General features: G+C 41.2%; 1 protein-coding gene across 8 annotated transcripts in view; it reads left to right on the top strand.

The window, feature by feature from the left end:
• The window catches only part of DMD (dystrophin), a 2416993-nt gene that overhangs the window by 2233356 nt on the left and 156152 nt on the right, over positions 1–27485 (top strand). The window contains exon 1 of one of the 8 annotated variants that reach the window (XM_075852741.1): positions 16527–16674. The exons of the other annotated variants lie outside the window; for them this stretch is intronic. Coding sequence (XP_075708856.1) covers positions 16655–16674 — 20 coding nt within the window. The 5' untranslated portion in view covers positions 16527–16654. Of the gene's footprint in view, positions 1–16526; positions 16675–27485 lie in introns of those variants that run through there. 8 annotated transcript variants of the gene reach the window in all.

The following is a 27485-nucleotide window of genomic DNA, read 5'->3' as shown; positions in this document are numbered from 1 at the left end:
GGACATACCAATTAGATCTTACCACGTCGATCCTTGCAGTCTTGGGGCATATGTGAGGTCATACACCATCAATACAAGTGCTATCAAGAATGCATTGGGCGCTACCGGTTTACCTTCCTTTATCCGTCCACATTCTGTCAGAATCTGGTTCTCACGCCTTCCACTCCCAGTTGGACTCTTCCTGTGAAGAACAAGCTTTTCATAGCCTAATCAGTAATTGATCTTAATCAGATAATTAACTTGAAGAAAAACATTAAAAATAACAGATTTATGTTAAACGTTCACACTGGTCAGTAACTAAAATTTATACCTACAAACTGATTCCTCTTTTCTTTATATATATATCTATACATACACATATACACTGCACAGAATTCTCTGCTCTAAAATTTCCCTTTCACAACAACAACAAAAATAAACAAATAAAAATGTTTTTGAATGGGAATATTCCGCTTCTGTACCTTTTATCTGACACATCCAATAGTCTGAGGCTGATCTAGAACTTTACATAAAACTTAACCTCAGTATTTAATATTCCCACAACTCTTCTTAAATACAGTTATTAAACAAACTAACCTTGGGATAACACTGGAGAACTGCTGACATCTTATCATTGTACAAACACCAGTTCAATACTTGGGATAACACTGTTCCCCTGTCACTACACACAACATCTGCAGTGGGGAAGATACCGGCCGGGCTTCAGACCCCCCTGAGAACAGGTCTACACACACGAGCACATTGTCATACACTTCTACCTCGGGTAGTTGTATGTTCTGCAGTCGCTGGGACGGGTAATCTGGCCGGGCTGCACTTTTCACAGGTACCTTTGCTGTTTTACCTATGTCACGCCGTGCGCACATCATGCGGGCTGCTACAAACCTAGTGGTGGCATTATTGTATCCAGGGACAAGCCAATTTACTGACACCTGGCTGCACATACCCTTGTTGTCAGTTCTGTCTTCTCTCGCTCTCTCAATTGGCTGAGAGCAGGGAGATATAACAGTTCCCTGCTCTGTTTATTTATCCTGATGCAGCGCCCTGAAAAGGCTATTGCATCAGAATAAGGGTTTATTCAGACGAACGTTATATACGTCCGTGCAACGTGCGTGATTTTCACGCGCCTCGCATGGACCTATATTAGTCTATGGGGCAGTGCGGACTGTCAGTGATTTTTACGCAGCGTGAGTCCGCTGCGTAAAACTCACGACATGCCCGTTCTTTGTGCGTTTCTCGCGCATTATGCACCCATTGAAGTCAATGGGTGTGTCAAAATCACGCGCACCACACGGAAGCACTTCCATGGGACGCGTGTGATTCGCGCAACAGCAGTAAAACTATAAATGTAAACAGAAAAGCACCACGTGCTTTTCTGTTTACAAACATCCAAACAAAGTGTCATAATGATGGCGGCTGCGCGAAAATCACGCAGCCGCGCATCATACGGGGCTGAAACACGGAGCTGTTAAGTGCCTTTTGCGCACGCAAAACGCTGCGTTTTTGCATGCGCAAAACGCCCACGCCTGTGTGAATCCGGCCTAAAGCCCACTAATGACCGCCGTGAAAAGGCTTATCGTCGATCATTAAGGGGTTAATGTAATAATAATAATAATAATAACAATAGTAGACATCTAGGTGCCTGTCAATTATATAATCATATATATTGTTCCAGTTTGTTTCTGTATCACATCTTTTGATGATCTAACTTGACTTTTATGTACTGAACTAGTTTGAAGAGCAAGGACAATTCAAATAAAACCACTGATAGAAAAATTCCCTGGAAGTATACATTGTATAGCTTATTTAATGACAGAACCAGTTGGCAGACTTTCCTGCAAGTGCCACCAAAATCCTTCTAAGTAAATGTGATTTCACTCCCAACGTGCATTTCCAAAACACTGATCCTTGAAATAAAAATCTCTGTATTCTTCTCCGCCACATTATCATAACAGTTCAGACTGTTCCAAAATTACAGTCTCTATTCACTTCATCCTCTAAGACCACAACCCTCAATCAAGAAAGCTATGAAAATCCGCACATATATGAATTATAGACAGTGAAGTTTACAGCTTCATACACAAAAAAAACCCAGTTTGAATTGAAATACCTTCAATGTCATTTTCTCCTGGGCTACATTCCAAGTTTCTTATTTCCACAATATTTTGTCCTTTAAATCAGTTGTCAAATGAGATCATTTTTGTAATTTAGTAGCAAAGCTTCACCCTCTCCAACAGAGAGATCAAAGACGACCTATTGTATAAATCAGAATGAAAAGAGACCAAACAGCTTTTTAGCATTGATGCGTTGTTTACATCTATCATACACTATATCTGGTGGACGGTAATGAGGATTTTCCCAGGTGTGTGATTCTATTTTCTTTCTGCACTGGGTATTATTTGTCCCTCCCTTAAATAAGTATGTAAAGAAACCTGCAATAAAATTATTTTGCATTGTTTATTGGTTTTTATAGCAAAGTTCATTCCGAAATTGAGTCTCAGTGCCATTGATTAAAAGTTGTGTGGGAACACATATTGATTCTTCATTGCTAATTATGTTGTGTTTTATGTGAAGGAAGGGCAGTGGGCACAGTATTTACTTTATGAATTACCCATTGACTTTGGTGGTATGTAATGGGCAGCCAGTTTAAAGATATTTGGGCATCTAAAGTTTATTGGCATTTTTAAGAGCAATAACGCTAAGACATTTTGATATATAAATCATGCAGGTGAAATACAGTGCTCTGTGTTAAACTTTCAACATTTGTAGGACTTTGTCCTAGTGATCTTTAATAAAGATCAAAAAATATGAGATTTCCTTTTCTTGAGCTGCTGCCGCATCGTTGCCCCTTACCTATATATGAATCTATTGATCTTCTCAGAGCTTTTCTTCAGAGCTTTTTCTACAAGGCTATCCATCACACACTTCTTATAACTTCTTTCTAACATGGCAGTGTACTATAGTGTGAATTATAACATAGTTGATCTATAAAGCTAAAGGATAATTTCAGCCAAACTTCTAAATTCAATTTTGATGAAATTATCCAATCTTTCTTTCACAAGCTTGTTTATCTAGCCTAGAATTTTGGAGATAGCAACAGGTGAATATGGAAACAGCCTAAAGGAGTTGATCTTTTAAAAAATTAAAGAAAAATAAAAAAAAAGTTCTGCCACAAAAACTTAATATCCATTGAAGCCACTTAGTAATAGAATATTTGTCTTGATGTTGCCTGCAGACGTGGCTTTATAAAAGATGCTTCTAATATTTTCTGTGTTGCAGCCTTTTACCAGCAATGAATTACAGTGATTATATTAGTAAGCATAAAGTATATATATATTTTTATTTTATACTTTTTTCTAAACAAGAAAAATTGTTCCAAAAAAATCCTTTAGCCTAGGTTCACACAGTGCAGTTGAAGGAGGAGTGATACAAAAAAGAGTTATAGGGAGTTGCAATACAACACTTATTGAAAGTTCCTCTATATTCCTCTGATTTCATAGCGAATCCCCCCAAAAAAATGGTGGCATTCTCATGCGGACAACATATTACATAGATATGCCATAAGGCCATCAAGAAGTACCATATGATGGCACAAAGAATAACTACCGTGCCTTCAACTCCATATGTGCTCCTTTTGTCACTGTATAGGCTCAGTGCGCACAGTTCTGCATGAGTCCCAAGTCTATCCCTTATACCTTCCCTCCCTTAGTATCCACTCCTGGTTTGGCCTAAAAAGAACTGCACCAAACTGATCTAAATAAAGACGCCCTTAAGAATATAACATTTTGCACTGGACCATAAGGTAATCAGAATGGCTGTCACCCTGTCCTAAAAAGAATATATATTATTACAAACTAACTTCCCTACCAAGCTTACTTCCACTCTATGTAACCTCCTTAAATGACAGCTCAGGAAAAGACCCAATTACTGTTCATACCATCTGTTGAGATGGTATATCGTCCCTGATAAGTACTCACATTTTGACAATTCAGCCTCCCCCATTTGCTGGAGATGCAAATCTGACACAGGCTCCTATTTCCACATATGGTGGTCCTACCCAATATAACAAGCTTTCTGGGTTAGGCTGATAGGACAAGTTCATAAATATCTTCCATTCATCTCACAACAGAACCAATCATAGTGCTATTATCCCTCCAACCAAATTCCACTAACCATGCTATATGCCATCTGATCCACCTCCTCTTGGCAGCTGCCCCGCTCTTACAGAGACTCTGTCACTAGTTTAGTAATGCCCTATCTCCTAGCTAATCTGATAGATGCTGTCACACTGATAATGCTAGTGAAAATTGTGTCCTATAACGTTTATTATTTTAGAAGTTATGAGCTTTTTTCTAAATATGCAAATGAGCCTTTATTAGACAACTGGGAGGTATCAGCAGTGATTCTCCTGAGGTGGAGCCACCTCACAGCCTCTGACACTGTCCAATCAGCATGAAGCTGCTTCACACAGTATCAGGCCTCATGCACACGAACGTAAAAACGCCCGTAATTACGGGCCCATAGGCTTCTATTGGCCACGTGTACCTTCCCGTATGCCAATTAATAAACTGGTGACAGAGCCTTTTTAAACCCTTCAGGACACAGCCTGTTTTGGCCTTCAGGACACAGCCGATTTTCTAAAATCTGACGTGTTACTTTATGTGGTAATAACATCAGAATGCTTTTACCTATCCAAGCGATTCTGATATTGTTTTCTCGTGACATGTTGTACTTTATGTTAGTGAAAAAATTTGGTTGATAAATTCAGTATTTATTTCTGAAAAACACCAACATTTTTCTAAATTTAAACGCATCTGTTTGTAAAACAGATATCAATACCATACAAAATAGTCACTAGTTAACATTTCCCATATGTCTACTTTATGTTTGCATCGTTTTTTGAACGTCCTTTTATTTTTCTAGGACGTTACAAGGCTTAGAACTTTAGCATCAATTTCTCATATTTTAAAGAAAATTTCAAAAGGCTATTTTTACAGGGGGCAGTTCAGTTCTGAAGTGGCTTTGGGGGCCTCATATATTAGAAAGTCCCCATAAATCACCCCATTTTGAAAACTGCACCCCTCAAAGTATTCGAACCAGCATCCAGAAAGTTTTTTAACCCTTTGGGAGTTTTACAGGACATGTAAGTTGTGCGGGCTACATCAGGGCATAATAAGAGGGTATAATAATAGGACAAATAAATAATATTTCATAGATGTGTGGCCGGTGTCGCACTGATAAATGGCGCCTTATCTGATCCGCTTTTGGAACGCTTTTGCACATTTTGCATCACCATATTCTGAGAGCCAGAACTTCTTTATTTTTTCACCACCGGAGCCGTGTGAGGGTTTATTTGTTGCGGGACAATCTGTTGTTTTCATTGGTACCATTTTGGGGTACATGCGATTTTTTTGATCACATTTTATTCCATTTTTTTGCAAGCCGGGTGACCAAAAACAAGCAATTCTGACAATGTATTTTAGTTTATTTTTTTACAGCGTTCACCATGCGCTATAAATGACAAATTTACTTTATTCTGAGGGTCGGTATGATTATGTCGACACCAAATGTATATACTTTTTTTTATGTTTTGCAGCGCTTGCACAATAAATTCACTTTTCTATAAAATAATACATTTTTTGTGTCACCATATTCTGAGAGTCATAACTTTTTTATTTTTTAGTCAAAAAAGCTGTGTAAGGGCTTGTTTTTTGACTTTTTGATCACTTTTTATTCTCTGTTTTGGGAGTGGTGGTGACCAACAAAAAGCGATTCTGGCGTAGTTTATTATAGATTTTTTTGCAGTGTTTATCGTTTTATAGTTTGGGTCGTTACGAACGCAGTGATACTAAATATGTGCACTTTTTTTTAACGGTTTAATTTTTTTCCTATAATAAAAGAAAAAAAGCAGTTCTTGTTTTTTAAACATAACTTTTATTTTTACACTTTTATAAACTTTTTTTACTTTTTTTTTTTTGTCCCACTAGGGGTCTTGAAGACTTGCAGCTCTGATCGCTGCTAGAATACATTACACTACCTATGTAGTGTAACGTATTCTAAATGTCATTGTGATGTGACAGTCACACTGACAGGAAGCCTAGGAGGACCTCGGCTTCCGTACATGGCAACCCGGAGGCCATAGGCTGGCCTCCGGTTGCCATGACAAGCATCGGCAGACCCCACAAAGTCGGCAGCCCCCACTGCTGATATGCTTCAAACCCCTTAAATGCAGCGATTGCAAATGGTTGCCGCATTTAAGGGGTTAATTGCAAAAATCAGCCGCGATGGTCCACTGACCGGCAAGACTGGAGTGTCAACTGACCTAATGGATGGTGTGCCGGGAAACGGTCCGCAATTGTACGTCCTGGTGCGGAAAGCAAACCCTCTCCAGGACGTACAGTTGCGGCGCGGCGCTGGAAGAGGTTAAGGTACTTTTACACCGGCCGAGACAGCTCGTTGATCGGCGCTCGTTTGCTCCTTTCACAAGGAGCTAGTATGGGGACGAGCGCTCGTTACTCCGATCACTCATCCCCATATATTTCTATCATGTCAGCAGCACAGATGTGCTGCCGACAATGATAATATTTTGCACATTTAAAACGATACGATCTGCTGATGAACGAGGGCAATTATTGGGAACGAGCATTCTGTGAATGCTCGTTTGTCCGATAATTGGCCAGTATATCTCATTGGCTCATTGGGAGTCCCACTTTCGTGGCAGGTTCCTTCAGATCTGGGGTCGCTGCATTTCCAGGTGAGATGTTTTCAGGCATAGATTCCTTTACAGCTTTGATATGGATAACCATAAAATTCTTATACAGTACCTTCGATCTTGTTCTCAGATATCTCTTAGACATCTCTCTATAGAGGGTTCAGACCTCACTGATGGAACTACCCCCCACCTCCTACTAGTTTACAGTTTCATGTTCGCCGTTAGCAGTACTACCTGTATTCTGTCTTATGTTTAAGATATGCCTCTGAACTATGGCTTGAGCTATATGTCACAGATATGCTGTGATTTTTGTTATTGTTCAATGTTATAATGCTGGCTTGTACTTATGTGTTATAAAAATAAAATCACTTTAGTAATGTACAAGGGATGGGAGTATTAAAAGGGCTGGGAAGTAAAAAGTAAAAAGTTCTCAAAGAGAGGTTTGCTTGAGTTTACTGCTTCAGGGTATGTTCACAGGGCTTCTTTTCAGGCTGATTTTGGAGCGTAAAAGGCTCGTATTACGCTCTAAAGTACACTTGAAACAAGCATGCAAGCAGTTTCCCATTGATTTCAATGGGAATTACACTGTGCTGTTCTTATTTACGCTGCTGAATTAAAAAAACGCCTCGTAAAAAAAAGCCTCATAAAAATAAGTAGCATATCACTTCTTGAGGCTCAAAAAACGGCTCAAAAAAGCCTCAAAAGAAGCTTCAAATTTAAAAAAATAATAATTTTTAAGTTCAAGAATGCCTTGAAATCAGAGGATGTTTTCCCTTGAACAGCCTCGTAATTTTCTGCCACTTCTTTTTGTACGTGTGAACATACACTTAGGGTGAGAGTTTACAATGATTTCACTGAGCTATAGATGATAGATGTAAAGCTTTCTATAGCAAAATGTACAGCGTGTATATTTAATTCTAAGAAATTAAGCAGATCCCTGAGCCATTTTATTCATGAACATGTGATTAAAATTGTCCGGTCCTAGCATAGTACATTTTTTATTTTCCTTAAAATAGCTTTACCCTTCAGATCCCCCCTGAGAAAACATGTTTATGTAGATGTGATGATGATCTAATCTACTATATACTATAATTTCGGCTATTTATAAAATATGTGATTGCTGTCATCCAAGCTGCTTGGTCGCTCATAGTAACAGTCACTACATGTAAAGCCAGTTATCCAATTATAAGGATGACAAGTTGTATATAATCATCAATATATCCTTCATTGTTTTTGTACAAATAAACCCTGTGTTGTCTGATCCTGCAGTCACATCCCTATACAATCTGTTACCAAGTTACCAAGAAGTAGAGGTATTATGACTGCAGGAACAGACCACACAGGATTTTTTGTTGTTGCCAGTAACCATGGAGACATATAAGTCTGCAGAGGGGCTGTAGACATAAAACGTTAGGATAATTATAATTAAGACTTTTGGTAAAGTTGTGTCATTTTATAGACGCATGGTAGCAATAAAAATTGGTTGAAATGATATACACATCCTTTAATATGATAAAAATCATAATTCATATGGCAGCTTGTGGCTGAAGAATCCTTTGGCTGACAGCTGTCTAATGTCTATAGCCAGCTTTTGGCCATTGTGTAAACTGCAATAAAAAAAAATCAATCCACTATTTATTGTACCATATCTTGTATGAAGCTGAACACTCTTTTCTGCGGGAATATCATTCTTTTTAGATTTTTGTAAAACATTTTAGTGAAAAGTAAAGAAAATGAGCAACAGTTAGGAATATGCTAATAACGCTTTATTTCCGATATTGTTAGCCAGCCTTTTATCTTCTCATAGACATATCTCACTGACTGTTATCTGTCTGATAACAGATAAAGACACTTTGAGCAGAATCACATTTCCTAATAAATTCTTTCTCATTACGTTCTTGTCGCTGATTTTTTTTTCTCTAAGTTTGTTAAAATGCACATTGAAATTTACTATGAGTCAAACAGAAATTGTCGGCCCGCCTAGTTGTAGCACCTATTTCTACATTGATAAATGTTGACAGTGCTTATTGTTTTGTCAAACTTATTTATATACAAAGGATGGAAATTTCTACAAGTTATTTAGGAAATTGGCTACATGACTTTTAATACGGCTTTAGCATGGTGGCTTACCTTATACAAATAGCATTAGTTTACCTTTGGAACCATAAGTGTTTCGGTGTGCTTATCTACAACTGTATAAACATCGGGTCAAAGTTATATTCGTATACCATTACTAGTATACCTATGAAGCTGGCCATACACATAATGCTTTGCCCACCATACAACAAGAATTCTGACTTTTTTAAATCAAATGCCAAGCAAATTGGGAAGCAGAGATACATGAAAAGATATTTCCCATGGAAAATAATTTGTATTGTGTGATGTGAAGTCCTGAGCATTTGCGTTGCTGCTATGTATTTTCTCAGACGATAGTTAAAGCGGTTGTACAGTTTAGAAAACCCATTTTCATATTCCCTATTAGGGAAGTCTGAGTTAAAGGGGTTGTCTGGTTTAAGCAAATTAATATTATTGTTTGTCCAATTAAAAGTTATACCATTTTCTGATGTGATCATCACATTACTATGGACAGAATTTCATCCACTGGAAGTAAACATTGAATGTTCCTACTGAATAACAACAAGCAGAGGTCTTGAAAACCGTGACGAATTAATACAGAAAATTGTATATCTTTTAATTACACAGAAAATAAAATTAATTTGCTGAAACCGGATAACTCCTTTAATAGAGAGAAGTCTCCTGTATATAGTCCTCATCTCTTGTTTGCCTCAAATAATAATTAATTGTAACAAACTCATCTGATGTGTGAGCAAAACTAAGTCAGGAGAGGATTTGGGTAAACATTTTCACTATACAATGATTATATAAAACTTCACATATACCATTGAACAATCCCTTTAAAATATTAGCAACCTCTTTCCATATGCCCTATTAGCACATATGAACATCAAAGAAGGTGGTGACCCCCCCCCCCCCTCTATAAGTCAAAGCACAGAAGCGCTAAATACCAGTGGATCCTGTTTAGGCAGACCTGGGTGGTCAATCTATATATTTAATTTATCTTGAAACAAAAGCCAAACCCGCACCGATCAGTTGATCGCCCGGCCGGATTATAGGGGTTCATGATTAGTTAAAAAGGGGCTTCTTATTATAACAGTGAATTGCTAATGAAGCCATGTTCTGATACTTTCATCAAAGAGGAATGATAAGATTACTGCAAGGATAAGACCCATTGCGTTCTGTGATACAATCTCTAATGCAGTTTTTGATGAACCTGTGTTTCAGTACATTCAGTTCATGCTCAGTGTCATTTAAAGTGCTGTAAATAAAGTAATGACTGATCCCTAGATAATATGTTAATTTGGCCCAAATGTTGACTTGCCTGGACCTGTAGATGAGTTTAATAAGGAAGAATGTCAAACCGTAGCGAGGTGAAGTGAGAGTGAATGTGTAAAACACTGGAGCAGAATAGACTGCGGCATGAGAAATGTGCTCTTTACACCATCAAGGTTTTTCTTTTCAGCACATTTTAACACTAACGATTATGCCAGCATGATCTGCTACTATGCTTTGATGTTTAAATAGCTGTTTCTTCTTCTTTAGACTGATAGGGTTGTCTCATATTTTTATTTCCCTCCAGCAAGAGCATGGTACCATATGTGACTACAATACTAAGCGTCTTGCTGACATACCTCCATACACAATGTAGTCCATCCAGCACTTTCCAATCTCAATTTTTTGAGAGGGCAGCGAAGAGTAAGCAGAACCTATATTGTATAGACAGGAGAAGAAAATTCAGAAGGAACAATGAAAGTCTATAGCGGAAACCCATAGCCGGTGTTTTGGCTACTGCCTTCATTTAATTGGAATCAGCAAGTTTCATCCATAGTTTGTCTTTTCGGAACTCCGCCAAAAAACAGTGGGAAGAAATAATTGGGGTTAGTTACCCATCGTCACCACATAACTCCATATAAGTGTAAAGTGATAATTACATCAAAAGTCTTAATACCTATACACCCCCCAAAAATGTTGGCACTGAACTGGCACTGTTTTCCCTGGACATGGTTCTGTGTTAAAGGGGTTTTCTGCATTGGACAATTGCTTTGTGTTAGAAGGATCCATTGATGATAAGCTGAGCTATGCTGGGACCCCCAGCACTCACTTGAATGGGTTGGGGAATCCAACAGCAAGTGTTTAATTCCCCTGCAGCGCCAACACAGGGGAAATTAAGCATTACACAATTCCAATTGAAATCAATGGGCTATCCATGTAATCCTCGGACATGAAAGGTCCTCCACAGTGAGAGACGCTTTTTGTAGCCGCCATCCGCAGATGAGGGTAGATGAGGGTTGTGAACGCAGGACCCTATCTATTAACTTAAGGTCATGATCACACACACACAGTTTTGATGCAGTTTTTGCAGCAGGTTTTGGCTCTGTGTTTTGAGCCAAAGCCAGAAGTGGATCCAAAAGGAAGGAAAGGTATAAAGAAAAGACTGATGTATCTCCTTTCATTTGTGTCCATTCCTGTGTTTGGCAAAAAAAATAATCCTTTGTGCTCCCCCCCCCCCCTCAAATCTTAGATTTACTTTCCCTTTAAGGGGCTATTGTAAGCTGAGTATTTTCAGTGAAGGGTGGATACACCGGGCAAGAAGCTGTAATCAATAAATGTAAAAGATAAAGATATTGAATCCTGATTATGGTGGTAATGTCATAGAGATCACCTACTAAGGAAGCATCTACTGCACCTACCCCATTCCGAATTTATTAAAGCCTTTAGGAGATTAAGCAATGCTCAGTAAAGGTACAGAGTTATGGTCTGGAGGTCTTAACCACTTTCCCAGTTACCCAACATTTTCGAGGATAATTCCAATTAGAATGGAACATTTTGTATATCACATCCCCACACTAAAGTCAACAGGAATTTGATGTTGCGGTAGTTTGGCATTGTACGTAGTCCCTAAACTTCAAACTGTGTTTCGTTCTGGAAGAAAATGTTCTTTATAGAATTACTAGAAAGTTTGTGTGAGAAATTTTCCAGTGTGTAATATACCTGCACAAGGTTAATCCATTTATTCTCTAGTAGTCATTGTTTGTCACTGTGTTAGGACTCACACACTGGTACCAGTGCCTGTGTCCGCTGAAATGTAAACCTGCAACCAATTCTGCTTCCCTGAACTTCCAAGATTAAAATTTGTAAACTGAGTTTTAGCAGTAAGGCATGCCATGCAGTTACCTGTATACATGCACATATTACTTACTATATGGTGAGCACTTTTAGGCTGGATTCACACGAGCACATTACGCCCGTAATGGACGGACGTATTTCGGCCGCAAGTCCCGGACCGAACACACTGCAGAGAGCCGGGCTCCTAGCATTATACTTATGTACGAGTCCCTGCCTCTCCGTGGAACTACTGTCCCGTACTGAAAACATGATTACAGTACGGGACAGTTGTACTGCAGCGAAGCAGGGACTCCTAGCATCGTACATAAGTATGATGCTAGGAGCCCGGCTCCCTGCAGTGTGTTCGGTCCGGGACTTCCGGCCGAAATACGTCCGTCCATTACGGACGTAATATGTTCGTGTGAATCCAGCCTTATAGCTACGAATGGGTACTTAAACAATCAGGGACATTTTCACATTGTTTTACTGCAATTTTAGATGCACTGGGATTTTCAGTGGACCACTAAGCATCATCGGTTTAAGTTGTCTGCCTGGCATATTGTGGGACAATCAGGGCCGCCATCAGGAATTTTTTGGCCTCATTACTGGGGGATGGGGGTTGGCAACGAAAAAGTGGCGGGAGGAAGGCAGGGTTGAGACGTATACTAGCAGTGGCTCTGTGTAGGGGCAGGGCAGGGACAGTAGACGGACAGGGGCTCTGTCAGAAAACAAGGGGGAGGTGGCAGGGATCTGTGTGGATAGAGGGCTAAGGGAGGCAAAAGTGGCAGGGGCGGGAGAGGGGCCGGGGGCACATCGTGATGGGGCGCTATGGTGTGGCTCTGTGCGGGGCCAAGGGGAGACAGTAGGTGTGCAGGGGGAGCAACAGGAAAAAAAATAATTGCACTAAAGCCGCAGCATGTACACAGCACAGTCACTCACCAAGTTGCATTACTGACTTCTGCTTCTGGCTCCTGCAGGCTCTAAGATCTTCTACCGCCACGGCACGCCTGGTTGAAGTTTCGGCCACCTCACGCATGGCATCCACGTCACCTGCGCATTACCCTGAAAGGGTAATGTTGTAGCACTTGTGGAAAGGGGGACTCTTGTTGAGGTTCTCACCACCTATAATGGCGGATTCAGATTTAGGTGGAAATCCTATGCACAACGGTGTAAAGTCTTGCATTGCAAACAGTGATATCCGTAGCGAAGATCTGCAGCAATTCTGCAATTTAATAAGCACGCTGCACATTTGAAAAGCCATAGCACATCCTGAATTCCTCGCAAATGTTCAAAACCCCACTCATATGTATTATACTGCAATTTGTGGTAGACTTTCAGTGTGGCTACTTCTATATGGGCCCCATAGCAGCCGTGTGGGCTGATTTTATGGTTCCTACACTCCCGGAAACCTGTAATCTACTAACAAGTCACAGTGAAATAGGGATTTTGATATTTTTCTTGCCCCACGTAAACTGTATAGTATGTGGAAGTCTACAAGGTTTCTCATATTCAATGACTGACCTACAAATGGACTCTCCTGCACCAACAGATTGTGACTGGACACAATATACACGGTGTTAGTGATGTGTGCGAGACACGGGAACTTCCCGTGTGAGCTCCAGCACCTATAAATTGAGAAGGGAGTAATCTTTCTTCAGGAGATTAAATAGGAGTTAGGATGAGCAATGGCGGACACTACCAGTTTGCTGAAGTTGGATTCTTATTTGTCTAGTTTCCTATTCTGGTCTAAAGTTGAAAGATTTAGAATTTATTTTTTTTTTTTTTAAAGCTTTAGCAACTATGGACATATTTTAAGGCCACTTTCACACTGGCATAATCTGCATGCTTTTTATGCGCCTGTATGACGGACCATACACCTGAACCTGCTGCATTTTATGGAAACGGGAGTTAGAGCACCATAAAAGCCTGTAGTGCTATAACTCCCATTTTCACGGTCTGTGGGTATGTGGATCCGCTAGGCCGCACCGCCGTAGCGGGGAGGCAGCTGGCCATGCAACTGAGCACCCAAACAATACAAAGTCCCGCGCTAGGGTACCTGAATAGTCCAGACAGCGGCCGAGACTTTAGCACGGATGGAGGGGGGTGCAGCAGGTTACACCAAACGTGGCGAATGACAGCAGGTGCAGAAGGTTGCGCCAGACGTGGTGGATAACACTGGACGTGGCGGATGACACTGGATGTGGCGGATGACACTGGACGTGGCAGATGACACTGGACATGGCAGACGACAGCAGGTGCAATAGGACAAGACTCCAACACTAACTGACTCAGGAACAAGGACACAGCACGGGATAATAGGAGTCTGCGACCGCGGACGTTACACCCATCCTGATAAAATGTGGGAGGTACCAGTATTACGTCTATAATACGCGCACAAAAAAGCAGCCATATACCGCCTATGTGAAAGTGACCTAAGAAAGAATTTAACTAAGTCAAGTGCCCTGAGGAGAAATGTTTTTAAAGCTGCCTGAAAACAGTAAAAACGTGCAAACAAACTTATTTAGGACTGATTGACACACAGCGTTTGGCAGTGTTTTCAATGGTGTTTTTAATTTTGCTTTTCTTGAGCTAAAATTCAGCATCCAGATGTTAGCTAAAACTCTGTAGTAAAATATGTGGACACACTGGGCGGCGGGGGGGGGGCGCATACGTTTTTTGTTCTGGAGTTAAATCAAACTTTGTAAAGTCAAGATTTGTAAAGTCAAAATATAAAGGAAGTAGTAGGGAGTGGCCACAGTGTTTTCTGGCGCCAGTACTGAGGGGCTTGGCAGGGGGAAGCACTGGGTAATTTCCCATATATGGCGACGAAAACTTATGTGTTTTACGTATGCAAACATAGCGTTTAAGATTGCCTACAATGTCCATTGACTTCAATACAGATAAAAACGTATACATGTGGTATGCGTTTTGGAAAAGTACTGAAAAGCGTAGGACTTTGGAAAAAAAAAAAGAATAGGACGTAAGCACACAAATTTATGCGCAAACTAAACTATTAGGGCATCAGTCGTGACCATAGAAATCAATATACACGCTGTGGTACACGTTTTGACACTGTTTTTTTTCACGTCAAAACGTGCACGTCAGACGTACAATGTAAACGAGATGTGAACTTAGCCTTAATAGGGAAGAAGCTGGCGACAATTTTTTTAAGAGGCGCACATACCATGCCCCATCCACTTTAAAAAAAAGTGACTAAAGAGGCGGAAACCTTTTGAAATTTCGCTATTTTTCCGACTTTTGAGTAGTTTGCAACTCGTGTAGAAAAGGTTTGAAATTCTATGTTGTGGTTTGTAGCATTTTGATAAAGTTTTTAGGGTCAGTGGCAAAAAACTGGCATAAATTGTAGTGGAAATCTACGCCAGCTCCTAGGCTTCCCCGGGCTCCCTCAGCATGCTGCTGCTCATACAAGGTCCGTTCGCCTCGTAATACATTGGTCACATTTTATTCCAACTTTCTTTCTATTAGGGCTTATTCACACGAACGTATAATACATCCGTGCTACGCGCGTGGAAATCACGCGCGTCGCACGGACCTATGTTAATGAATGGGGCCGTTCAGACAGTCAGTGAATTTCATGCAGCGTATGTGCGCTGTGTGAAACTCATGACATATCCTATATTTGCCCGTGTTTCGCGCTGCACGCACTCGTGTGAATCCGGCCTTAAAACGCCACTAAAAATGCATCTAAAAAAAAAAAATCTAAAAAAAGGTTGAAACCCATGGTGTTTTTTTACATGTGTTTGAAAATGGCGTGGTCAGCGATTGACTGCAGTGGTGAAATGTCGATACGCTTCAACGCTATAAACAAGCAGCAGAGGACCACAAAACTGACAGCGGTAAAGTGGCGACAGATTTAAAAGAAAAATGTTGTTTATTTGTTATTTTCTGGCAACTGAAATAATGTTTTAAAACCTGGAAAACCACTTAAAAGGCTACAATTCAGTTCAGTCCACCCTGCGCCAAAGTGGTTCTATGCACAAAAACTGGCATCAGAATGGGCAGATGGAATCTTTTTACTGTTTTGAATAATTGTTATCTTGTTTCAATATTTTTATTTTCAAATGTAAAGTAACAAAGTGCATAAGTACAAAATAACAATGCAGTTTAAAGAGTTACGATCGCACCAACTGCGAAATCGTAGAAGAAAAATAAAAACAATAAGGATAAACGTCAGGTCAAAAAGATTGGAAGCGATAATTCTGTGTATTCGTTTAATTACTGGTATTTTGAAAGGGTTAAAAGCGTTTGGTCCGATCGTCTCACACCTCAGACACATAGATAGGGATGCTCTCCATAACATTCAGTTAAGTGGTTCTGGGCATGAAAACTGGCACCGAAATGGGTGAAAAGGCTAATTTTTACTGATTTGAATAAGTAACTGGTGTTTTAAAAAGGGTTAAATGACTTTGGTTCACTTAGCTGATACTGCAGACACATAATAGGGATAGCCCACATAATCCTGAGTTGTGTGCTTAACTGGTTGTGGGCATCAACACTGGCACCAAAATGGGCAGAGAGAGGACTTTTTAGTGATTTGAATAAGTAACTGGTGCTTTGGAAGGGTTAAATGACAGTACCGCCCTGTCTAGCCTGCAGGCGTCCTCCCCCTCCTCCTGCTCCTCCTCCCGCTCTCCTTAGCCCAGTGTAGTGCTAGTATCACTGCAGTGCTATCTCCCTTCTCCCGTCCTGTGGCAGCCGGAACTTCATCTCCTTCCAGTGTGAGCCCTACTTCTCCCAGCCATGAGGGAGCTGCTGAAAGGGTAAGTGAGGGAGCAGCTGTACATGCAGCGGTGCTGGAGGGGATGCTCCAGCTCATGCTCAGCTGTGCTATGGAGAAGCCATCCTGGGAAACTTTGTGCAGGGGTGAGCGGCAGTCCTCAGTTTAGGGACATCCTTGTCATGTGTACTGAGGCTGCGGTGTGACGAGAAGTCTTCTCACCGGGTGACAGGACGAGGCTTCCTTTCTTCTCTCCTCACACCAACAGATGAAACCTGAGCGAGGCTTGTGCAAATCACGTACCATGACTGTGTCCTCGCTGCTGGATCCTGTCAGCCTCCCTGCTAGGTGGAGTGTGGGACCCATTATTATTATTATTATTATTATTATTATTATTATTGTTGTTAGTATTATTGTTCCACTCTTGTGCTTATTATACCAGATCCATAGGCTGTTTTGTATATCTGTCTCTCGTATTCCACTACAGTACCTACAACGCTATTTAAACGCACATGTATGAAATGACGAACTGGGCTCTGCTACATCTTTGCCTATTCTGACAACGTCCTTGTGTAGAATGAGCGGGGCTCCGATGCTTCCCAGTAGGTGACTGAACACCTTTGTTGTGGATGGAGGCTCCTGCCCTCCCCCCTTTCACAGCTCCATTCAGACTCCTGAAAAGGTCAACTTTCTGCCTGATTTCTTGTGGGAACGCACAATGGCATTTTAGTACCTGCCAGCCGTCCCCATTCTTTTATTTACTGTAATATATTGGTGTCAGGCCGGGACGTGTGCAGTGACGGGGGCAGGAGGGCGAGCTCCGCAAAATAGCCACAACTTTTAGTTTGGAAGTTAGAAGAAAAGAGGTGACGGCGTTCTTGTTTCTATTCCATGGATGGCGGTGGCGGTTCCAGGGCACGGGTTGTGTATTGGGTTGATAGGACCCATCCTATAACATTTGCGGGTAGCCATACGTTATGTGGTGAATAGTTTTACATCCGCTCGCCTGTGAGGAGAACTTGACAACAGAGAATCCCCGGCCATACAAAGGATACTGCCCTAGGACACTACCTGTGTTGTGTAGCCGGGATTGGAGGTGGCCTGGAATAACTCCACACAACTGTCTGCGTGTTCAGGATCTATGAAATGTTGTGGATTAGTTTATATATTTCTCATTTCATCTGACTCCATACGCTGTAAATAAATATGTAAGTAGAGACTAGGACCAGGTGTTATTTACTCCATAGAAGTGACACTAAAGTCATCAACTCCGAAATGTGCGTCAAATCTGTTCATTTATTTCCCTAATGAATAAGTTCTTGAATATATAGATGTAGCAGGGCTGAATTCTTTTTGGGTTTTGGTCACTTTGTCATGAATATACAGTCTGTGTACAGCGCTTCAGATTGTGGTTGCTTTATATTCCAATAGAAATAATTCCTGCATGTAGAATGACAATTTTGATATCACGATAAGCTGTGCTAAATGACACACTCAGCCCTGCTCCATCTGACACACACTCTCAGCCCCGCTCCATCTGAGACACACTCAGCCCCGCTCCATCTGAGACACACTCAGCCCTGCTCCATCTGAGACACACACTCAGCCCTGCTCCATCTGAGACACACACTCAGCCCTGCTCCATCTGAGACACACACTCAGCCCTGCTCCATCTGAGACACACACTCAGCCCTGCTCCATCTGAGACACACACTCAGCCCTGCTCCATCTGACTGACACACACTCAGCCCTGCTCCATCTGACTGACACACACTCAGCCCTGCTCCATCTGACTGACACACACTCAGCCCTGCTCCATCTGACTGACACACACTCAGCCCTGCTCCATCTGACTGACACACACTCAGCCCTGCTCCATCTGACTGACACACACTCAGCCCTGCTCCATCTGACTGACACACACTCAGCCCTGCTCCATCTGACTGACACACACTCAGCCCTGCTCCATCTGACTGACACACACTCAGCCCTGCTCCATCTGACTGACACACACTCAGCCCTGCTCCATCTGACTGACACACACTCAGCCCTGCTCCATCTGACTGACACACACACACACACTCAGCCCTGCTCCATCTGACTGACACACACACACACTCAGCCCTGCTCCATCTGACACACTCAGCCCTGGACTGGACTATAAGGTTCTTGGAAACTGTATGTACACTATAGATATTTGGAGTAGGTTGGAAAGCTTTTTAGGTAGCAGCGACCAATACACAATGAAACTGCAGGGGTTTACTAATGGTCTGTCCACAAGTATATGCTGGAGGGTCTGTCTTAAAGTCACAGTAACCTGTAATGATTACCTGTGTCTTCCTTGAGAAAGTAAATAGTGTTGCACAGTCTATCTATTTCTAGCACACTGCTGACCTTTGTACTGTGCTGTGCCTCATTTTACACAATGCTTCACAATCTCAATATTTACTTAAGCCCCTTTTATTGGTTTTCTGCATTCACCGAGCCATCATGCATTAAAACTAAAGTTCTGCTAAGATGAGCCTGATCCCTGGATTTAGGACAAATGATTGCATGTGTATATTCCAGATCTGTATATGCAAGCAGGCAGAAATCCTCCAAAGTACGGGTTCTTATTTTCAGACATCCGTCTCACAATACCTGCCTTTCACCTACTTAACTGTACTTGTTCGCCATTTGTCACTATGGTGATTGGGCTGTCATAAAATATGGTAATTTCTTTTGAAGACTTTTTTTTTTTTTCCTCTCCTAGAGCGATTTCAACAATATCGTTTCTCAGCCATGCAAATGGAGGAGATATAAATACAGATGGTGCCAGGTTGTTTGATTATTCAGGCACAAGATTGAGGTTTTAAAACTAGGTCAGCTTTGTGGGACAGTAAAGTCTTTGGATTTTCTTTCTGGTACGGGGACAATCATTTTGCGTATAGTGGAGTTTAGCTTTCCTAGAGGCTACAGGCAGAGCTTTGTTCCATATAACATAGTGAAGGTGCGGAAATAGTGGAGTTATGTAGATGGTAATGAAGTGGAATAGTATGGGTGTACTACAGACAGTTAGTCTGTTTACTGTACCTGGAAGGCATATGTTTGCAATCCAAGATCTCACATTTCCCAATACTATGAGCAGTTGTATATTGTGTTTATACGTAAAGATAGTGTATGAGAACAATGTAGAATAGATATACTAAGAGACTGATCCTTGCCCATGTGAGCTCACAATCTGTATTCAGTTTAGATTTTCTTCCTTCCTTAGAACCAGTTCATTTCTGAGCTGATTTTTGTCCACAACTTATTCAGCACGGAAAAGCCAAGGACTAGTCCCATTGAATAATAATGGTGCTGTTCCTCATTCGGATCTGCTGCACACCCGTAGTACATGTGCGGCAGAAATCAAAAGGTAAGCCTCTGATTTCTGCTGCGGAAATTTACATCAGGTTTTAATGGTGAGTCTAAGGGTGCGTTCACACGTGGCGTATTTGACTTGTACTTTCACATCGTAAAAATACACTGCGAAAACGACAATGTATACCTATGGGAAGATATTCTGCAACGTCGACGGTTTTCTCTAGTTCTTGACTTGCAGAATATTTTTGTCCACAGGCATACAATGTAAAGGTTTACAATGTATAGGTTTATTCTGTGGTAATCCAATGCAAGTTCGCCACGTGCGAGCACTGGAGTCTCCTATAGATAACAAAGAGCATGCGACATTGTCCTATATAACACTAGTTATTAGTCAGATCATCCTACTGTACTAAGACCGGTAAAGGAGTGCATCCCACAAAGCCAAATGTATATACCTACAAAGTAATGGGACCGGGCACCAATATCCTAAGTGTTGAGCACCTGCAGTAAATTAGTGAATCCCCCAATTACTATGAAATCCCATTGTGATTTTTATTGTTCATTTATCCCTGTAGTGGTTACTAGGACTGTAGATGTCAGCATTGTTTTGTGTTGCCCCTTATGCATGTTGTCATTTGATGTTTTATGTTTTTTCTTTGTGGAGTCCTGTCCTTTGACCATCTCTCTTTTTTATATCTCTTTGTATTATTAAAGGTTAATCATAGAGATTTCCTAAGATCCGTGCTGATCTGTCCTGAATAGTGGATAATCCTGATTAGCTTCATTATTGAGGTGTGAAATGGATTATAATCCCTATTTTGTTGTAGCCATGCCAATTATGACCTGTTGGTTCAATTACTTAATCTATGCATTTTCTTGTCTGCTTTGTAACTAGGGAGCATGTTCATTGGATTAATTTTCTTTCTGTGTACACTACTGTTACCTTCAGTCTGGGTTTCCACAGGACGGTTTTTGTGGGGTTTATTTTTTTCCCAGCCTTTTTTCTTGCAGTTTTGTTTGCATTTTTTTCTTGTACTTCCTAATTGCTTTGGAAAACACGTTTTAAAAGCCGCATGTGGTTTGTCACGATTTGAAACCATGTGCTTCACCTGTAATAGCTGCACAACCAAATATTGCTTCTCAAAACCATGACAAATCGCAGTAAACAGAATGTGTTTTCAAAGCAATTAAGAAGCACGAAAAATAAACTAAACTGCAATTAAAACACTGACAAAAATACAATAAAAATGTACTGTGGAAATCCTGCCTAATATTGGCACCTAAGTCATTTCTGCTAACTCTATTGTGGTCCATTCAGACATTGAGGTATGGGAAAAACGCTCCAAATCGCAGTAAAAGCGCATGTATTTTTTTTTTTATGCAGGGTTTCAAAATGCATTTTTTTGATGCGATTTTTCAGAAAAACACATTTTGCAAAGATCGCGTCAAAACGGCACACTATTGGTTCGGTCATAAAAACTTCATTTTGACCACGATGAGTGAACCCAGCCTTAAGAACAGAAGACTCATGGTGTCAATGTATCTGGTGAACTGTTGGTTCTGCATTCAACATATAACATGATCCGATAACTAAGGGGTTACTGTTATCTCCTTCATATTAGTTATTAAACATGCCATGTTCAAGTGAATTGTTTGAGATCTGATGGTACATGCTCATGCAATATTAAGGCTGGATTCACACGAGCATGTTTGGTCCGTAAAGGGCGGAACGTATTTTGGCCGCAAGTCCCGGACCGAACATACTGCAGGGAGCCGGGCTCCTATCGTCATAGTTATATACGATGCTAGGAGTCCCTGCCTCGCTGCCGGACAACTGTCCCGTACTGTAATCATGTTTTCAGTACGGGACAGTAGTTCCACAGAGAGGCAGGGACTCCTAGCATCGTACATAACTATGATGCTAGGAGCCCGGCTCTCTGCAGTATGTTCGGTCCGGGACTTGCGGCCGAAATACGTTACTTCCTTTACAGACCGAACATGCTCGTGGGAATCCAGCCTTACAGATCCTGCAAGTAATCAGCACCATTACCACTGCATGTGGATATACCCTCACACCTCTGTCAAATCTTACAAATTCACTTGTGACTGCAGTTAACCCCAAATATCCATACCACTTGTGTTACTCATATGGGTCAGGGAAGCTGCGATACGCAAAGTTGTTGGTCATGGTCCTCACTAGGGTTGTCATGATACCAGAATTTGGACTTCGATACCGATACTTCATGTAGTATTGCGAATCTCGATACCAAAATGATGCTTTGCCAACAATAATAATAAAAAAAAGGTTCTTCCATTTTCTGATGTGAGGCACGAGGTGTATTTTGAACCTCCATTGCCTCATGTTATAAGTAATTAACCCCATCGTGTTTCTCAGTCATAATGGGCAATATTGGGTTAGTGTAAGGTACATGATGGGGTTAATTACTATTAATGTGAGACACATGGAGGTACTAAATTCATAACATCTCGTGCCTCGCAATAATAAGTGAAAGAAAGCAGTTATTTCATTTTTATACAGCGTACATTTTATAAATGACACTATAAATCTGTTGTGCAGGCTATTACGGTCACAATGATATCAAATATGTGTATTTTATGTATTGCGACTTTTTTTACTTAACACAATTTTTTTTACATTTTCATTTTTAAACTTTAATGTACAGGCATATATCTATACGGCAGTACATTAGCCTGTGTAGTGATAGTACACAGGTAGTTGTCAGGACAACCAGATTTTGCAACCCCTATCTCCTATTGCAGCAGATCGGCGCTGCAATGTAGATAAGAGTAACGTTTTTTTTTTTTTTTTTAAAACGAGCATTTTTGGCCAAGTTATGACTATTTTTATATTTATGCAAATGAGGCTTTCTAAAGTACAACTGGGCGTGTTTAAAGTTAAAGTACAACTGGGCGTGTATTGTGTTCGTTACATCTGGGCGTTTTTACTTCTTTTACTAGCTGGGCGTTGTGAATAGCAGTGTATGATGCTGACAAATCAGCATCATCCACTTCTCTTCACAACACCCAGCTTCTGGCAGTGCACAGACACACAGCGTGTTCTCCAGAGATCACGCTGTGACGTCACTTCCAGCCCCAGGTCCTGCATCGTGTCGGACGAGCGAGGACACATCGGCACCAGAGGCTACATTTGATTCTGCAGCAGCATCGGCGTTTGCAGGTAAGTCGATGTAGCTACTTGCCTGCAAAACGCTGATGCTGCTGCAGAATCAACTGTAGCCTCTGGTGCCGATGTGTCCTCGCTCGTCCGACACGATGCAGGACCTGGGGCAGGAAGTGAGTGACGTCACAGCGTGATCTCTCGAGAACACGCTGTGTGTCTGTGCACTGCCAGAAGCTGGGCGTTGTGAAGACAAGTGGATGATGCTGATTCGTCAGCATCATACACTTCTATTCACAACGCCCAGCTAGTAAAAGAAGTAAAAACGCCCAGATGTAACGAACACAATACACGCCCAGTTGTACTTTAACTTTAAACACACCCAGTTGTACTTTAGAAAGCCTCATTTGCATAAATATAAAAATGGTCATAACTTGGCCAAAAATGCTCGTTTAAAAAAAAAACAAAACACGTTACTCTTATCTACATTGCAGCGCCGATCTGCTGCAATAGGAGATAGGGGTTGCAAAATCTGGTGACAGAGCCTCTTTAAGTATGCCCTAACAGGAAATATGGTAAGACAGCCCTGGGGTCCTTCAATGGACCCTGGGCTGTCTGCCCATATATGGTATGGCCCTCGATCGCGTCACAGGAATTGATCACACGCAACCCCTTCTCCTTTTTCCCTTGAATGCTGCGGTCAGCGTTGATTGCAGCATTCAAGGGAACAGAGGCAGAGATCAGAGTTTTGTCTGATCTCCGCTTTTAGAGCAGGACTGTGTAATACAGCCATTGCCCCGCTCCTGACAACAAATGTGCGCACGCGATCAACATGAGGTGATGCAGCCGGCGAAGCACTTATGATCTGCGGCGCCAGCACTGAAGACAGAACATGGGGCTGATATCTTGTGAATAATGAAAAAAAATCTCAGGTTTTCAGTAGAATTTGGCCTCAATGTCTTTTTGTAAGTTCTCACTATACACTTTTCTCTCTCTCTTGACCATGAAAGCCCAACATTCCTTAAGATGCAGAATCTGATACGCGTTTAATGTTTCATCTGAGACCAGTGCCTATGGCAAGTTAAATCTCCCAAGTTTAAAGGACTGTAAAATGTCCCCTTGATATGGAAGGGCTGAAAGTGCACATGCTGTCAAAATCCACTTTTTGATCTCCTTGTTTGTGGGTCCCATCTCCACCAATTTCATACTCCCTTCTCAACCTGCTGGTGCTTTTTTTTAATATATATCTCCTCTGTCTTTGCTTGTAGTTTAGTGCATTACATCTGCAGGAGCGTTTTGAATTGCTTATCCGGCTTCAAAAAAGGGATTGCAGATATTTTAATCCATTTAAGCACATCACTTTAATAAATGACTGTAAGAAAATAAATAATCCCTCGCAGTGTTATCTCCAGATCAAACATTTTTTTTTCCGGCTACCTTCAAATCGCTATGACTACCATCTTCTTATCAAGTCCCAATTAAGGATTGTCAGTATTACAAGGTGTTGTGCGGTCGGCTGCTGGATGCTGAGCTGGCATTTCATTCTACAGGTTTAATGCAACCAGCTCTTGCCTCAGTCTTAGTGCAGTCCACCTTCCATTCCCAAAGCTAACAATTAAATGGCCTTTGAAAATGGCAGAGCAGCTCAGGAAAGGAACTCTCACTGGAGTCTAACCTTTTCTTAAGCTGCAAGATTGTGTTTGGAATTAATGATAACTTTCTGAGCTCGAAGTGTGCAGGGGGAAGCAGCAGTGGCAGTACTTTTCAGAGCAGAAGTGAAATAGCTGCAGCCTTCTTGTGTTGTGCATATAAAGTACCCGAGAAAATCTGCCCTCTGTGTTATCAGCCACTAGACTCTTGAAAACCCCTATTTCATTGCAGTGCCAGACCGCAGCCGCATCCCTCTTGGAGGACGTGTAATTGTTTTCTATGTGACATAAGTTTGTCAGTCTCCGTTCAGTCCATGCAGAATCATTTTCGACACTTTAAATTCTTCACTTGTCAATTAGCACAGTAGGAGCTTTGCCGGGGGACATACTCTGGAGTTTCATACGGTACACATTGGATTTCCATCTGGTTATTAAGGGAGGCTTTTTTTTTTAATTGATGAAAGGTTATTGCCATGGCTCTCACCAACATAAGATGTTGTTTCCCACTGGATGGTGAAGTCACATAGTAGTTAAAGGGATCCTGTCATCAACATTTTACCTGTTAAACTCGCCTGACCCCTCAATGGCCGCAGCTGTCCAGAGGTCATTCCTGTTCTCTTCTTTCCTGAAGTCCTCCTCTGTCAGTAAATATAGTCGTTTAAACTTTTCACGCCTTTTATGGTAATTATTTTTCCCTCTGGGATGCAGCTTCTTAACCACGCCCACTGCCACCACCTGTCCGGCCCTGACTGGCTAAGGAGCTGTCAATCAAAAAGAAGGAGGTGGAGTCCACTCTGAGATGCTGGAGGAATGAAAATCTGACTCTTTTCAGATGAAGATTTGACTCTTTTCTGCTCATTTGCATACGGCGTGGGACCACTGAAAAACGGAATACTAAAGCTACAGAGCCTTACTTAGAACGTATTTATAGCTTAGATGACAATGATTTTTCACCCACTTTCACCAGGTATTGCTGGCTTTATAGCTAAAATGCTGGTGACAGGTTCCCTTTAAGCTCTTATGTATGAAAGATACTACTTGAAACGTATCCCCAAGGCAAACAAAAGCAGCCACTTTGTATATCGACACTTGCACATCTACATGGTTCACTAGGAGCTCTGAAGAAATCTACTCATTGATCCTTGTGAGGATTTTGCTTTGACATTGGGTTGGGGAAAGAAAAAAAATAAAAATTGACGACTGAACAGTATCCCAAAGGCCAGTCTACTGTAAGCTATACATTGAGTTTTAGGTTTAATATTGTTCAGAGCTGGATCCAGGTGGACAATGCTCTTAAAAATTACTATTGGTTCCGAAGTTGTTAGTTTATTTTTTTTCTACATCTGGATTGCGCAGGATTTGAAAAAAGGATCTGCTTATTTTTCCAGAACTACCGTCGCGTTTTGTCCATGGGCTGTGTGGGTATTGCAGTTTAGCCCCATTCACTTGAATAGAGATGAGCTGCAATATCAGACATAGCCCATGGACAAATGTGACGCTGTTTCTGGAAAAAAAACAAATGGATCCTTTTAAAATATACACACATACCCAACCGTGTGGGGAAGAGACTAAAAAGAAGAGAAACATAAGGAAAAAACATGTGGGGGAAATTTGTTGACTGGCGTATTTCTCCCTGCTCATGGTACATTTATCAGAGTGCTTAATGTATAAACCGTGAAGTGGCTATACATACGAAAAGAGTCTTCGGTCATCCAGCTTATGAAAACATGGTTTCTGCCATGTATATTTTACTGGAGAGATGTTACAGTTTGAAATCAACTTTGTGTGAAGTTGACAAACATGGAACAAAAAGAGGGACCTTTTGTAATTCTATCTATAGGGAAGGGCTGGTAACAGTGATACAACAGTGTTAATAAAAATAACTTTAAGCGGAAATATTTGTTTGAAGGATTCATTGTAAACAGTAGGGCGGCGCTCTTGTTCTCAGCAAGTCATCATTTGCCATTTCACTTCCTGCTTTTGAGACTTGGTAATCTCTCCACTGTATAAGAAACTCATTTGTCTCATGTGTTACATAGATACACTTCGGTTAGGGCTACCCAAACTATTTGTATAGCAACAGTTGCAGTCCATAGGACTACATGGAATAGTGTGTGTGTGTGTGTGTGTGTGTGGGTGTGGGCGGCGGGAGTCGCACAACAATGGTCATTGCAAGTGGCCTACAACCTTTTTTCCAGAAAGGGAAACATTAAGGTTGCTGTGTTTTGTTTGTCCACCCGCTTTTTGAGGATTGACCACAGGTTCTCAATGGGATTGAGATCTGGGGAGTTTCCTGGCCATTGACGCAAAAATGTCAATGTTTTGTTTACCGAGCCACTTGGTTATCATTTTTGCATTGTGACATGGTGCTCCATCATGCTGGAAAAAACATTGTTCATCACCAAATTGCTCCTGGATTATTGGGAGAAGTTGCTCTTGGAGGATGTTTAGATACCGTTCTTTATTCATGGAAGTGTTCTAAGGCAAAATTGTGAGTGAGCCCAGTCCCTTGGATGAAAGGCAAACCCACACATGAATGGTCTCAGGATGCTTTACTATTGGCATGACACAGGACTCATGGCAGTGTTCCTCTTTTCTTCTCCGGACAATCATTCTTCCAGATGTACCAAACAGTCTGAAGGGGCCTTCATCAGAGAAAATAACTTTACCGCAGTCCAATCCCTGTACTTTCTGCAGAATGTCAGTCTGTCCTTGATGTTT

Source organism: Rhinoderma darwinii, chromosome 2 (assembly GCF_050947455.1).
Source record: "Rhinoderma darwinii isolate aRhiDar2 chromosome 2, aRhiDar2.hap1, whole genome shotgun sequence".
Lineage (NCBI taxonomy): Eukaryota > Metazoa > Chordata > Amphibia > Anura > Rhinodermatidae > Rhinoderma > Rhinoderma darwinii.
This window is presented reverse-complemented; position numbering and strand designations above follow the sequence as displayed.